The sequence below is a fragment of the Drosophila montana genome, unplaced genomic scaffold, assembly GCF_035044405.1.
Source record: "Drosophila montana isolate Dmon_TW-CO22-7 unplaced genomic scaffold, ASM3504440v1 contig_2397_1, whole genome shotgun sequence".
Taxonomy (NCBI): Eukaryota; Metazoa; Arthropoda; class Insecta; order Diptera; family Drosophilidae; genus Drosophila; species Drosophila montana.
The window spans coordinates 1,126,892-1,141,945 of NW_026997278.1; the positions used below are offsets into that span (position 1 = coordinate 1,126,892).

General features: G+C 39.7%; 3 protein-coding genes across 5 annotated transcripts in view; 1 reads left to right on the plus strand and 2 right to left on the minus strand.

The window, feature by feature from the left end:
- unc-13 overlaps positions 1-2,650 on the minus strand; it is a 28,057-nt gene extending 25,407 nt beyond the window's left edge. For all 3 annotated transcript variants that reach the window (XM_064681572.1, XM_064681573.1, XM_064681571.1), the window contains exon 1: positions 500-2,650. In XM_064681572.1, coding sequence (XP_064537642.1) covers positions 500-2,632 — 2,133 coding nt within the window. In that variant the 5' untranslated portion in view covers positions 2,633-2,650. The remainder of the gene's footprint in view (positions 1-499) is intronic.
- On the minus strand, positions 2,645-7,536 carry LOC135427896 (serine-rich adhesin for platelets-like; the record flags this gene model as incomplete). The annotated part of the gene is made up of 4 exons (XM_064681618.1): positions 7,312-7,536; positions 6,235-6,416; positions 5,992-6,166; positions 2,645-5,934 (listed from the first exon to the last, which is right to left on the minus strand). Coding segments are annotated over exons 2-4 (3,471 nt in total), but the record flags the coding sequence as incomplete, so codon positions are not given.
- Positions 7,537-9,878: 2,342 nt separating this feature from the next.
- On the plus strand, positions 9,879-12,850 carry Rad23. Its single transcript, XM_064681580.1, has 6 exons — positions 9,879-10,035; positions 10,120-10,198; positions 10,274-10,936; positions 10,993-11,087; positions 11,147-11,479; positions 12,654-12,850. The coding sequence occupies exons 1-6, from the start codon at positions 9,970-9,972 to the stop codon at positions 12,762-12,764; spliced, it is 1,347 nt and encodes a 448-aa protein (XP_064537650.1). The 5' UTR covers positions 9,879-9,969; the 3' UTR covers positions 12,765-12,850.
- Positions 12,851-15,054: the final 2,204 nt, after the last annotated feature.

Below are 15,054 nucleotides of genomic sequence, written 5' to 3' on the forward strand. Positions count from 1 at the left end.
GCAAATCTGAAAACCTAAGAGATTTGCTAAAAAACGGGATTTCAATATCGATTTTTATCGATTGCCTAATTTTAAGGCTCTAGCTCTTTTAGGTTCTGAGATCGCCGCGTTCATACATACGGACGGACAGCCAGACGGACACATGGACGAACAGATGGACGAACAGACGGAAAGCCGGAAAGACAGACGGACATGGCTACATCAAGGCGGCTATTGCTTGTGATGAAGAGTATATACACTTTATTGGGTAAGAAATGCATCCTTCTACCTGTTACATACATTTGCACAAAACCATAATACCCTTTTTACCCATTTTCATTGGGTTGAGGGTATAGAAACAGCAATAAAATAAGATATGATTATCAAAAATCAGTATGATTAATTCTTGTCCAATGCTCCAAAACTCAATTTTAAAGCTCTAAATATGAAATTATTTATACGCTTTTCACAAATTTTAAATAGAATTTAAAATATAATATTAATATAATCAGGTACTCACATTTAGCTGCATTATGATTTTGTTGTAGGCCCAATGCCATCGCTGCTTGGCCGTAATCTCAGGCTTTCGTATCATCTGCATATGACCGCTTACAACTTCTTCAGTTTCGCCTCGCATCAGAACCTTCTTCTTTTTTTGGGACTGGCTTCCTGTGGGTACCAGGTCAGCCAGTTGATCATCATCATCAGCGTCTTCTTCAGGCGACATGTCGCTGTGTGCTGCGCCACGGCGATCGTTGTTTAAATCTATCGGACTTGCTTCTTCTTCTTCTATAATAATACTGTCCTGTTTTTGAATTTGCTGGTGACCCTCTCCAAGTTGCAGGCAAATGCCTGCAGCCTTGCTGGCACGAAGCGACGCATGCTCAGCAGTATTGGCGATAGCTGGAGTTGTATTCATGCCCATAGTGGCATTGGTGGTCGTACCGGTAATGAAGCCGTTACCCTCCGCTTGTAGTTTACGTCCTTCGGCAATACCAACGCTACCACTCGAGCTTTCGTCTAGATAATTGCCACAGTCTTCATCACTTTGATAAGTCTCGTTCAAGAAATCGTCGTTTTGTCCATCGTCCACATAGTCTAATGAGGATTGCTTATGACTGAGCATTAATTTTTGTGATTGGTGCTGATGCTGATGCTGATACTGATGCTGCTGCTGCTGCTGCTGATGAGTCTGCTGCTCAAGATACTTATATTCATCCTCTTCATTAAAGAAATCCTCTCGATAGTCATAACCTGCGCTAACGTGTTCATAATAATCATTTGCACCTCGACTTGACGGTGTCGTCTGCTGATGATCCATGTAGTAATCATCCTGCTCACTATCGATGCAATAATTCGGTTCATGGTCAACCTTATCGGTATGTCCCATAAAATCTTCAGTGAGATCATCATCTGATTCATCATCAAAGATCTCAGTTGGCTGCTGCTTGATTAGCAGACCCGATTTACCATTAATGGTGGGCAGTTTTTTGCCGGTGGATCCTGCTGACGGCACCGCCGGTAGTAGCTTCTGTCCAGCTATCACTTTACCCAGCATCGGTGAGTGTACTGCTGCCGTGTCTTTGGTATCAATTTGCTGGATCTGATTACCATCCGAATAGTAGATAGAGTATGCTTTATTATCATTGATATTCATATGCACTGACATGTCGTCACCAAGCATGTGTGTATTGCTATTCTCGTAATCATCGCCAGCTGTTGAATATTGGCTTGACACCGAGTCCGGGTTAGTGACTAGCTCGTTATAATCATTGTCCATAACACTGTGAAATCCAATGGCTCCCGACGCGTTCGTTATCGATATTGTATTGGCTGCCCGCGTTGCTTCTTGCCCAATGTTAGAAACAAACGATATGCTCGAGACTGGGGTTGCAATTTGGTTAGAAGACGCTGTGGCTGGCACGTCTCTAGGCTTGGTTTGCCCAACTGTTGTGACATGTGCAGATGGTGTCGATGTTTTTTGAGCCACAGCTGAGGCAACAGAGGAGGCACCCTGATTGACCGCCTGCGTAGCTGACTGTACCGCTGCTGCAGCCTTACCAAAAATTGAGCCTAACATACCACCAGTGCTGCCGACGGTGCTAGATCTGTCTTTTTTTATACCAATCTTTGAAGCTACCGGTTGGGATTTACTTGTACCGGTTTCGATTACGGATCCGATTCCAGTTTCAAGCATATAGGTCTTCTGTTCAGCAGGTAAGTTACCCGCTGGCATTAAAGTTTGATATTGAGTGAAAGGAATTGTATCAACTACCATGTTCGATCCTAGTGCCATCTCAGCACCAACAGTTGGTTTATATGGATCTGTGTAACTGTATATACTGTCAACGTGACCCTCATCTGTCGTTTGATACGGTGCAGAATATTCATTGTACCTATAGTCATCACTAAATCCCAGCACCTCTATTGCGGAACTATCAGGTTCATAATTCCCGAGGTAGTCATAGTCTAGATTTGACTTGTTTAGCCCAGAACCATTGTTTTGACTGACCCGTAACTCTTCCAGATACTCAATAGTCGGGCTAAGAGTGACGCTTGCGTCCGTGTTGGAATTCGTATTTGTAATCTCTGGTAAGTGATCGTTTTCATTTACATAATCATATCCCTTTGATGTGCTTTTAGAGTTGAGCATATGTTGGGTACTGTCCGCTGTTGAGTCGGTGGAAGTCGTTGGTGCTGTTTCCTGCTGTTGGTCTTGCTTGTTGGAGCTGGAAAGCAATCCTCCTACACTCGGTACCAATTTTGAGGCCAATCCAAACCCAAAACTTTTCTTACTGTTATTGTTGGCTGGATACTGTTTAGTTGCTTCCATCGTTGAGCTAACACCGCTGAGCACACCATCCAATCCGCCCTTGATTCCCTTAGACAGACCTCCCAGGACGCTGGTAGCCGCCGACGCAACGACTTTGGCTTTCTGAGGTGTAAGTGGAGCTTCGTCTGGCACACACGGCTGTTGTTGTTTTTGAGATGGCTTGTAATATCCACCTTGGCCAAAACCGAACGACTCGTTCAGTTCATTTGAACTACCCGTCTCCCTTACATCCATGTATGCCTTACTTGATGGATCTGAGGGCAGATAATTCAAAGTATCATTGCTGTTTGGGTTCAGAGCAGGAGTTAAGCACGTCTCGCTTTCAATATGTGCAATTGTTGCCGTTAGCGCTGATAAATCGACATTAAAGCTATCGTAAAAGCTGTCATCGAAAGCTGAAACTGTGCTCTCTAATGGCTGGTCTATGTGGCTTGATAAATAATCCGGTAAAGATTCTGATATTTGTGGCTCGAGTTTTGCTTCGGTTGAAATTATTTCATGGTATTTGTTCATATCAGCATGAGTGGAAACAGTATTTATCGGAACTAGGTTTGGCAGCCAGGTAGGAATTTCGCTTTGATATTGATTAGACTGATAGCTTTGTACTCCAAATTCTTTACACTCGTGCTCGCAGTGTGTGATTGATTCTGGGGGATGAGTATGGGAAGGCAATGTTGCTGTACTTTTAAGTGTTTCTGTCTCCGCAAATCCACTAGTACTGAATTTCCGAAGCCCTGCATCTGTAGTAGCAGTAACGCTATCTGTAGTACTTGTTTCTGGAAAAACTGCTGTTGTCTCGTCACTACAAATATCCAGAATTGGCGGTAGTTCTGGAAGTTCAAACTTTTTCATATAATCAACGTACGATAGCGTAGGTAAATCAACAATAATTGACGCTGGCGTAGAAACTGTAGCTGGACTAGTGTTTGTGATGCCTATTGTCGAAGGACTAGACGCAATAACAGTTGTTGTGAACACGTTACTCAAGTGGCTTAAAGTTGTGACTGTATCGTGAGAAACACTCGTCGCTGCAAATTGGTCAGACTTTTTAACCTCCATTGTTGACGGGATTGGTAAGATCGGTTTACTTGGTAAATACGACAATGTGGATGAAGACTCACTTAGCGGCGTTATGACCATTTCCTCTTTTGGTGCCGTTAAAACGGCGGCAACAGCATCACCGCTTAACAGTGATGATTCAATGTTAATGGGGCTAGTCGTCCATGAGGTAATCGAATTTGGCATTTGGGATTCCAGTGATGTCAGTTTAAATGAGTCCAACGAAACCTCCCTACCACTTACGTATGTGTCGAAAGTGGTCCTTGCGGTAGTAGGGATCATGGTGTGATCATTTTGAGTCGAAAATTTAAGTGAATCAAATGTATAAGGTTTTAAGTAATCAGATATGTCAAATGATGATGTCTTAGCTTCGCCTAAAGCAGCAATTGGTACTGTTGTTTCTGTTTCTGTGAAAGCCGAATGGTGATGGTTTGATGTTGGGACCGCTGAAGATGATTCTTGCTCGGATTGCGCGGATTCAGTTGATATATTTTGAATGAGTTTGGCGGGTACTGTGAAATCTAGCTGGCTTTTGTCGCTAGAAAGCTCACTTTGAAACAATGAAAGCGATTCGGTGGCTATCGAAGTTGGTGGCCAAGATCTAAATGAGTCGACAGACCTGGGCACTTCGCTCTGATGGTTCTGGAACTGAGTTCTATTATGCATTTTTGTGAATGTTTGACTCTCCTCCGAGTGGGAAAAATTATTGGCACCATCAACAAAGGCCATGGCTGTCGTTGATATCATAGGAGAACTTGGGGCCATGAGGGTAGTCATCCGATCGGAATCTGGTATTGCAGGCAATCTCTCTGGCGATGAGCTAACAGATATTGATAATGGTAAAACCATCGATTCTGTCCGGTTGATACTGATTTCTGAACCAATAGAAACTGAGTTCAGATTAGCTTGTGCTTTTGGCACGGGCAACTTTGGCAACTGCTTTGCGCGATGATTTTTCTCAGGCTGCGCTTGGGATTGGAATGTAGTTTCTGAAATCACTTCGGGAACTGATGTGCCAGTGGCATGCGATGATTTATACTGTATAGCAGGTGTCGGGAGAAGTTTAGGCAATTTTCTAGTTGTGGTCGTCGTCGTCGTCGTCGACATCGTAGTAGTTGTCTGAGCGTCTGTTATTGACCACCGTGCTAAAGCTATCGTAGTAGCGTTGGTAAAGGCAACTGAGGAGGAGGAAGATGAACAAATGCTGATATTTTGATCGCAACATGGCACTACACCACTGGTGGCCGAGACTGAATAATTATCAATTCGCCTATTGGAGTGCTGAACCGGTACTCTTGTCTCCCCAGATGCTATCACAGAAGCTGTTGTCATTGCCATCATAAGTGAGATTTTTCGCTGCTGTTGCAACTTGTGCTGGGCATTGCTTACTGGCGGCGTGTCACTGTACGCTGACAAGTTATCAGAATTGCCACCGTACTCAGAGTAGTCGGTGTAGTCGAGCGGCAGCATAGATGTGTAGGGTCGAGCCATTTGGTAGAACACGTCATAGCTGCTGGTCCCTCTGGCTGACCCGGGTGTACCCGATACGCTACCACGCACGTTTTGATTTCCGAAGGCATCTGACTTTAAGTTGTTATCTTCAAATAATCGATGTGAGGAGCTGGGTCGTTGCTGAGGCTCGGGTAACATCCGCATTGGCGCCGCTGGCAAACTAATGAAACTACCTATTCTCTCGTCTATTAAACCAGCATTCGGTGCATAGCCGGAATGTCCATTCAGATTGTTTTGAGCGTGAACATTCTGGTAAGCAGCCGCGTGCGGTAACATCCGATATTTCGAATTATCCATTATTATCGTCGACGACGACGCGGGTGCGGTTGGCAAGCAGACACCAACGCGATTGCCTCTTCTGGTGTACGTACCTTCAATTGGCACATCATCTGAATATTTCGCTGACGAGCCACACCCATTGTTGGTCACTGGTGTAGTTGAGCCATATCCATAATCAATGCCTCCATAATCAATTGGAGCGCCGATATTCTCGTCCCAATACTCCCCAGTTGCTACCCCAGCTACATTCTGCTCTTCTGGGCCATAGTCATCTGTATAATGCGCATAGTTCTGGTTAAAGCTTCTATCTCCAAACATGTGATCATCACCTCGAGGCCAATTCACATCAGAAGAGTACTCTTCTGAAACACCATACTCATCATAAGCATATGCACCCGAATGCTCTTCATCATAATTATAGATGGTGCTGTTATTAATTGGTCGGCTGTCAGTGGATAAGGCATCGTTTTTGTTATTATGATAGCATTCGTCCCGGGCATAATGCTGTAACAAATAGAACTTAATGAAATGAGGGTCAACTTTATATGGAACATATGTAGATCGCCACTAACCGTCATGTTTTATGTTGAGCTTGCACTTTTATTGAAACACTAAGGCTGAGCCAGATATATGATGCTGTGCTCGCATTGAAATCATTCAAGATTTTCGGATTCGCCTTCAGACTCTTCTTTTTCAGTCTGAACTCAGGAGGAACGTATGGCATCTTATGGCCTCCTCGACATCAGAAGACTTTCTGTAAAAGCAAATTATGTCGACAGTTAAAATTTTGTAGGTAACATTTCGTGTTCAAATTCATTTCCAACTATCTATACGAAAAATCATTTCAGAATTGTTTCACACTTCACACAAATCGTTCCACGGGCAAGGCCGGGCAATACCCGATAGTGTATCATATGTCTGCAAGGATTTTCAATGAGCATAGGGCTGCTGGTAAACATTTACTTCTTGCTTTTCTTTTTATCTTAAATTTCATATATTAATCATTTTTGCAACAGGCAACTATCTGTTATACCAAATACTGACCTATGTTAATTTAACTCGCACATATCTAAGTTGCTATACTCGTATATTTTCGCACCATACATTGCATATTATGAAAATTACATTTTTGATATTTGATTTTTACTTAAAATATCAAGCAAAGAAGCAGCCATAGACCGTTCACTTGAATTAATTGTTTAAGTAGCATTGTATGATTATTGCTTTACTTTCATCAAATATTTTCCAACGATACAATATTTTTGTGATTATTAATCAATGTTTTTATATAGCTTAAATCGAACAGTGCAACTTTCAAAAATGGTATCTACATATATAAAATACATGCATATACATATGCAAACATATACATATGTTTACATATCTTTATGCATAGTAAATATTTCTTTAAGGCTTAGTTTTTTTATTTGTATTGTTGTGTATTGTTATGTTGTGTATACATATATATATATATATCTTATTTATATATACACACAAAAAACTTTTTTTCACTTTAAAAGTCATATTTTCACTTTCAAATTTGACACTTATTTTATCGACCCGCTTGCAAAGTGTGCCAAACACGTGTAACACGCAATGTTCGCCGTAATGTTGTATTTTGCAATTGATTAGTTACTTGGCGAACTTACTACTCTGGAATGAAATTTAGATTGCTTAATTACAGTTAGCTGTAACCGTTACCGTATCGTCCTCGAAAAACATTTAAAATGAACTCCTCTCAATTTAATTTAATGAAGGCATATTTAAACAACTATTTTTGCCATCTGCAATTTAAACAATTCTAAATGAAGCTTGTCTTCACTTGTTCAAAACGGATGAAAAAACTTATTTTGTATTGTATAATTCTGACTGTGTGCGTATGAAACACGGAGCATGCGCAAAAAAAATCGCTTCGGAAGTTAATAAGATTTACAATTGACAGTTACCGTGGCGTTGCCGGATCAATCCAGAGACCATTTTTTATACGATACTCTAATGATTGCTACTAACATCCTACCACTAACCAAATAACATATAGACCGGACAAACCGTACTTTTGAGGGTGACATTCGATATTTCTGCGGCTGGTCCAAACTCGCCTTCGTTTTTGTTCGGGTTCGAGACATGCCCGCATGCTCTCAGAAGCAAGAGAGTAAGAATACATATGGCCTGTGTCGGGGAACGGCAACGCTGTCTTTTTACTCGCTCACTCTACAAGAAACTGCTGTGGCTTACTCTCATCCATATGATTTGTGCGATAGAACGGCATCGCTGTTTTTTATCTCGCTCCCACTACAGGAAACTGCTTTGGCTTACTCTCAATGCTCTTTCAATTTGTCTATGTACCGTTTAAATGTTTGTGTGTGTATGTGTCCGCACAAGCAAAAATGCCCACAAATTCAATTTTTCTCAAAAATCGGTGGCATATCTTCCCTTTTGAGGGGACGAGTAATATGAAATAATGAAAGGGTTTGCCCCGTCGATGCGAAATTCTTTCATTTTAGCTCGTTCTTCTTCGAAAGGGTACCTAAGCGTTGGCATGTGTGCATTTAAAAGTTTTTGGACTTGCTATTCACGCATACTTGCGTATTTTGTATATGAATAGAAGCATTTATGCGCATGTGTGCCTGTTGGTCCCTGCCTGCCTGTCCGATCCAAATTTGACAATATATTTGGACTTCTGAATTTCGAGCTCTACACACACACACAGAGACACAAATGTGTGTGAATGGGCTGATCATGGGCGCAAAATTTAAAAATATTATTGGCACGCGTCTGACGCGCGCCCTTCTTTTTATGATTTAGGGTTTGAATTGATCAATGAATGTTGACCCCTTAATACGTGCAGATCAAATTCATGTATGAAAAAGCTAAATATTTTAAGACAATAAAATTATTATCACTATAAATATACAATTGCTCCTTTTTTGTATTTGGTATATTTGAATATTTTAAAGATTTTATTTTTTACACAAATTTCCTAAAATTAGTTAAGTGATCAGTCACTTGACCTACATATGCAGGTGCAGATGTTTGCCAAAAGTTGACCCTTTCGGCCCAACGGGCTGCTGCAGGTAATAAGGGGTCAACATTCATTGATCAATTCAAACCCTAAATCATAAAAAGAAGGGCGCGCGTCAGACGCGTGCCAATAATATTTTTAAATTTTGCGCCCATGATCAGCCCATTCACACACATTTGTGTCTCTGTGTGTGTGTGCGCAGAGCTCGAAATTCAGAAGTCCAAAAATATTGCCAAATTTGCATCGGACAGGCAGGCAGGGACCAACAGGCACACAAGCGCATAAATGCTTCTATTCATATACAAAATACGCAAGTATGCGTGAATAGCAAGTCCAAAAACTTTTAAATGCACACATGCCAACGCTTAGGTACCCTTTCGAAGAAGAACGAGCTAAAATGAAAGAATTTCGCATCGACGGGGCAAACCCTTTCATTATTTCATATTACTCGTCCCCTCAAAAGGGAAGATATGCCACCGATTTTTGAGAAAAATTGAATTTGTGGGCATTTTTGCTTGTGCGGACACATACACACACAAACATTTAAACGGTACATAGACAAATTGAAAGAGCATTGAGAGTAAGCCAAAGCAGTTTCCTGTAGTGGGAGCGAGATAAAAAACAGCGATGCCGTTCTATCGCACAAATCATATGGATGAGAGTAAGCCACAGCAGTTTCTTGTAGAGTGAGCGAGTAAAAAGACAGCGTTGCCGTTCCCCGACACAGGCCATATGTATTCTTACTCTCTTGCTTCTGAGAGCATGCGGGCATGTCTCGAACCCGAACAAAAACGAAGGCGAGTTTGGACCAGCCGCAGAAATATCGAATGTCACCCTCAAAAGTACGGTTTGTCCGGTCTATATGTTATTTGGTTAGTGATCCTACATTAAAGTACATCATAAATTATTTCTAGTCAAGCCAATAAAATATTATTACTCGGCATTTCGATTGACTGCTGTACAACATATGTAATTGTAGTGTGCTTATTGATTATTATCGGCATTTATACGTCTGTTATTACTTTGCTGCCAAAAATGAATTCAATTTGCACAGAAATACAACTGCAACTTAACTGTAAATAGCCCATATATGACCACAGATAAATATGAAAACATCGATAAGAGAAAATAGAATTTAGTCTTCACGGAAATATCGTTTCCCTCTATTCGATATTTATATTTTAGGCCACCCCTAGTGTCGATGACAAACATTTTTGTGAGAAAAAAAAAAGAGCAAAGCAAATAATTAAAAATAACGAATTATTGCTAAAAAAAAATATATAAAATGATTATCACCGTAAAGAACCTGCAGCAGCAAACCTTCACAATTGACTTTGACCCAGAGAAAACGGTAAATTTCATTTTTTTATATATAATGTCTATCTTACATATGTATATACATACATACATGCAACTGTATTCATATCTCCTGTAGGTTTTAGAACTCAAAAAACAAATTTTTAATGAACGTGGTGCCGAATACTTCGTGGAGAAACAAAAACTGATTTATGCTGGTACGTAACTGTCTTGTTTGTTGATATTCACAGTATTCGTATGTATGTGTGTATGTATATTTTTTTTTTCTTAAGGCGTCATTCTGACAGATGAGCGAACAATCAGTTCATACAAAGTCGATGAGAAAAAGTTCATTGTGGTGATGCTTACACGAGATATTAGCGGATCTAGCAGTAGCAGCAGCAACAACACAAATACAGATGCAGTTTCGTCGCAGCAACCTCGGAAACAAGTCAAGGAGACGACAGAAAGATCCACAAAAGATGAGCCACTGGTGGAAAGTAAGCCTGCTGTACAAGTAAATGAATCTTCATCGTCTGAAAAGGGAACAAAGACTAAGAAAATGACAAGTGAAGCTGGGGGAGAAGTAGGAAGTACCGGAGCTGGATCTCCAGCACCAGCTGCAGCCACAGGCTCTACCACCGACTATTCAAGCATTGATTTAGTTGGTGAGCTGGCCAATGCGTCATTGCAAACACGTGCCGAATCAAATTTACTAATGGGTGAGGAATTTAATCGTACTGTTGCCTCAATGGTTGAAATGGGTTATCCCCGGGAGCAAGTTGAACGCGCAATGGCAGCCAGCTTTAATAATCCTGAGCGCGCTGTAGAATATTTGATTACCGGCATTCCCCAGGAGGAGAACTTGTTTACTCCAGGAGACGACGAGGAATCTTCAAGAGCATCTAATATACATCAGGGTGCTGCAAGCGATTTACCGGCTGAATCAGCCGCTGGTAAATACATTTCATTATATGTACATATATCGTTCGAATAACCTTTCCTTTTTTAGACCCATTTGAATTTTTACGCAGTCAGCCACAATTCCTACAGATGCGCTCTCTGATATACCAAAATCCGCATCTTTTACATGCTGTTCTACAACAGGTATGTGGAATACCGCCCTTAATACCACTCTTAATCATATTTTTAATTTGTTATCTTAGATTGGCCAAACAAACCCAGCTCTTCTGCAACTAATTTCTGAAAACCAAGATGCGTTTCTGAATATGTTAAATCAGCCCCTCGAAGATGAGGTGGGCGCCAACGCACAACGACTTGGTCGAGCACAGTCAAATTCAAGTCGAACAGAAAATTTGACGTCATCGGCAATCCAAGCGGCAACTACGGAGGGCCAACGTTCTGCTGCTGGGTCAGAAAACCAGCCTTTAGCGGTTGCCTCAGAAGGAGATGGTTCTGTTTCGGCGGAAAGAAATGTACCAACAGAAAGCCTAGGCACTATTCGTCTAACACCACAAGATCAAGAAGCTATAGAGCGGGTACGTACCACTGTTCCAAACGGTGATGAACGCTTTTGTTGTTAACCAAAAAGACGTACAATTGAGGAATTTTTTTTTATATTTTGTTTTTTACGAAATCAGGTATCTTGTTACTCTATGTTAGCAACTTTTATCAGAGTGACAAATTGAGGAATACATATTAAAAATCATTAATAATTCATTTAAAAAAAACTATATGTTGAAAGTAATTAGAAATTTAACGAGAAAGAAGTGCTATCTTCGGCACACCGAAGATTTAATACCCTTGCAGACCCAACCTTTTCAAAATGCTCATAGTGCTTTGCCCGTATCTAAGAAGCACAGGGAAAATAGTTAATGCCGAGTATGGTTAAGATATCTTGAAAAACAAAACAGGTTTCCATACAACAATTAATTTTCGACCGATCGTTCCTATGGCAGCTATATGATATAGTAGCCCGATGTGAATAAGATTTTGCATAAGTGGAGGGAGCATAGTAAAACTAATAAATGCCGAGTTTGGTCAAGATATCTTGAAAAACAAAAAAAATTCCATACAACAGCATAATTTTCGACCGATCGTTCCTATGGCAGCTATATGATATAGTTGCCCGATCTTAATAGGATTTTGCATATATATGGGGAGCGTAGTAAAACTAATAAATACAAAGTTTAGTCAAGATAACTTTATAAACAAAAATGTTTTTCATACAAGAACCTACTTTTCGACCGATCGTTCCTATGGCAGCTATATGATATAGTAGTCCGATCCAGCTGGTTTTGACATATGAGCTGCGTGCAACAGAAAGAGGGAATTCTGCAAAGTTTCATAAAGATAGCTTTAAAACTGAGAGACTAGTTCGCATAGAAACAGACAGACGGACAGACGGACATGGCTATATCAACTCGGCTGTTGATACTGATCAAGAATATATATACTTTATGGGGTCGGAGATGTCTCCTTCTATGCGTTACACATTTCACGACAAAATTATAATACCCTCTGCAAGGGTATAAAAACTTCTGAGATATATATGTCTGGCTTGCGAAGAAATTTGAAATACCTATCGCTTATAGTTTAAGTCTTTCGAAATTTTTTTAATATCTTTGTATGACTACTTCATTTTACTATATGGTATGGTGTGAATCCACCCAACTTTAACTGACTTTTTTTTCAATATTCAATATTTTGCAGCTCAAGGCACTAGGATTTCCGGAAGCCCTTGTATTGCAAGCTTACTTTGCATGTGAAAAAGATGAGGAACTGGCTGCAAATTTCTTGCTTTCATCTAGTTTCGATGATTAAATCAGCCGGTTGCTGACATGTTACACATATGTATACCCATATACAAAAGTCGTTACAATAAAAGAAGAGGTTACTGAACAACCATACATATGCAAGTTGTGGGCTGAAACTGTATTTAAATTCAGATTAAGGTGACATTCGAAGCTAAGCCCAATATTTGTGACAATTTGAAAGTATATCTTTTTATTTTTTAGTAATAGCCAATTAGAATGTCTTCTTTAAAAAACATATGCAGTTGTAATGCGATTTTGTTTATTTAATTGACAAGCAGTTGGTAAATATGGCTAAATGTATGAAGAAATATAATGGTTAAAATTATACATATCATATTTACTTAATGTATGGTATATATATGTATTAATCTATAAATTTGCTCATATTTAAACTTGTTTGATTTCACCAGGTTGATCTATCCCCACTTTTGAAAGAGTCCCATGCGTTGGCAGCGGCAGTTGCTCCCCCACAAATTGCACCTACACGAACTACTGAAACAACAGTCACTCGGGCGATTGTCACAAGCACCATTACGACGGATACATCCTTTTCGGTACACATTTCTATTTAATGACAAAGGACGGCTGGAAGTGTGTACAACACGTTATTGTTAAATTCTGATCAGATGCAGATGACTTACGTTATGCTTGGACCAGAATATGTAGGGGTATATCTCTTTTCATAACTGCTGGGGTACATCAGACGTATATCATTTCCTAGAGACGGTCGAATTAAATTTTAAATTAAATTTATGTTGGCTCATCTCTATTTATAAAACTGTTTTACATGCCTGATTGATAGGTGACCAAAGGAAAAACCTAAGCCGTAAGAGCTACGAAGCTGAATTTGTACTTTTGATGGAGATACTTGTATGATAGAGGTACATTGTAAGGGGTATTAAGAAATTAGCGTGCACCTCCATCACATAAAGTAACTGTAGTTAAAATATCGGCTTCCAAGCTCTTACTGCTTCGGCTTACCGTTGGTCACCAATCAAACAGCCAGTGAGGACAAACAGTTTTATGTATAGAGGTATACTATGAGAAAAATCAATGTGTTATAGAGTTCCTTAGTCCATTGCGACCGGCTTAAATACTTGTACAATTGCTATAATTTAATCAATTTTTTAGATTTAAAATACTGAAATTATCGGTTCTCCTACAGTGGAGGAACTCTTTCTGTGAGCAGAGTTAAAATGAAGAGACTTGTATTTGTGTATGTATATTTCCTTTATAAATACCAACCAAGAAATGTATTCCGGCTGATAGCAAGTTCCTTATGTTTAGGATACAGAAGCTCACTGTTGTTTTTCCTAGGGCCTCTGGGAACTTCACCGCCAGCCACTTGTTGGCACGCTATTAGTGCAATTGCCAAAATAACTACACCTTTGGATGTTAAGCGCAGTCTTTTCAACGCCACGTCCATCTTAAAAGTATATAAATTATTTTTTATATTGAACGTTTTATTTACTTTAATTTGGTAACAGGTTTTAAAAACAATAATGGAAAAGGACCTCGTCGTGCTTTTCACAGCCTGTTACTCAATACTGGTGCCTTGTTTCATAGGTTCGTTCGTCAATCGCGTCTGCGCCGCTCAGTCGGGCATCCCTTATGGCTGGGTGGGTCGCAAACGCAGCGCGCATTTTCACGTTCATTTTCAATTTATCAAAAGGAATATGGAACTCCTACTGAAATATTGCCATTTGTCAATTTGCCAGAGCACGCTTACCCCAGGCTAGTTTAGAAAGCGCAGCATATCTTTGTTTAATTTCTCCATTTATGCTTTAAGCTGATCGAATATAAATATTATATATATAAGTATGTGTGTGTGTGTGTGGGCATGTATGTGTTAGTGTATGCATGCATGTATGTATGAATTTATGTATGTATGTATGCACGTATGTCTGTTTTCTAATACCAAACGCAGGCCATGCTTATATGTTTCACTGTGCTGCAAATTTAAATAAAACGAATTTCTGCCAAGTGCCCTCCTCCTCGATTCTCAAGAATTCAAGTGGGCTCTGCGGTTTTTCGTGCTTAGCTAGTGGTGTAGCTTTTTTTGGCTTTTTTTTTTGTTTTTTTTGGTTTGTGTGTTTTTTTTTGTATGTATATGTAAGTACATAATATATGTACGTGAGAACATTTGTATGTATATATATATGTTTGTATGTATGATGTATGTACATATATGTATGTTTGTATGTACATATATATATGTATGTATGTATGTATATATATATATATATATATATATATATATATATATATATATATATATATATATACGAGTCGAAAAT

Bases quoted from the DNA above. Each gene is read 5' to 3' on its own strand.
- Rad23 (XM_064681580.1), top strand. From the start codon at position 9,970: ATGATTATCACCGTAAAGAACCTGCAGCAGCAAACCTTCACAATTGAC. The intron at 10,036-10,119 runs GTAAATTTCATT...TATCTCCTGTAG, and splicing joins ACTTTGACCCAGAGAAAACG to GTTTTAGAACTCAAAAAACA. The intron at 10,937-10,992 runs GTAAATACATTT...TTCCTTTTTTAG, and splicing joins ACCGGCTGAATCAGCCGCTG to ACCCATTTGAATTTTTACGC.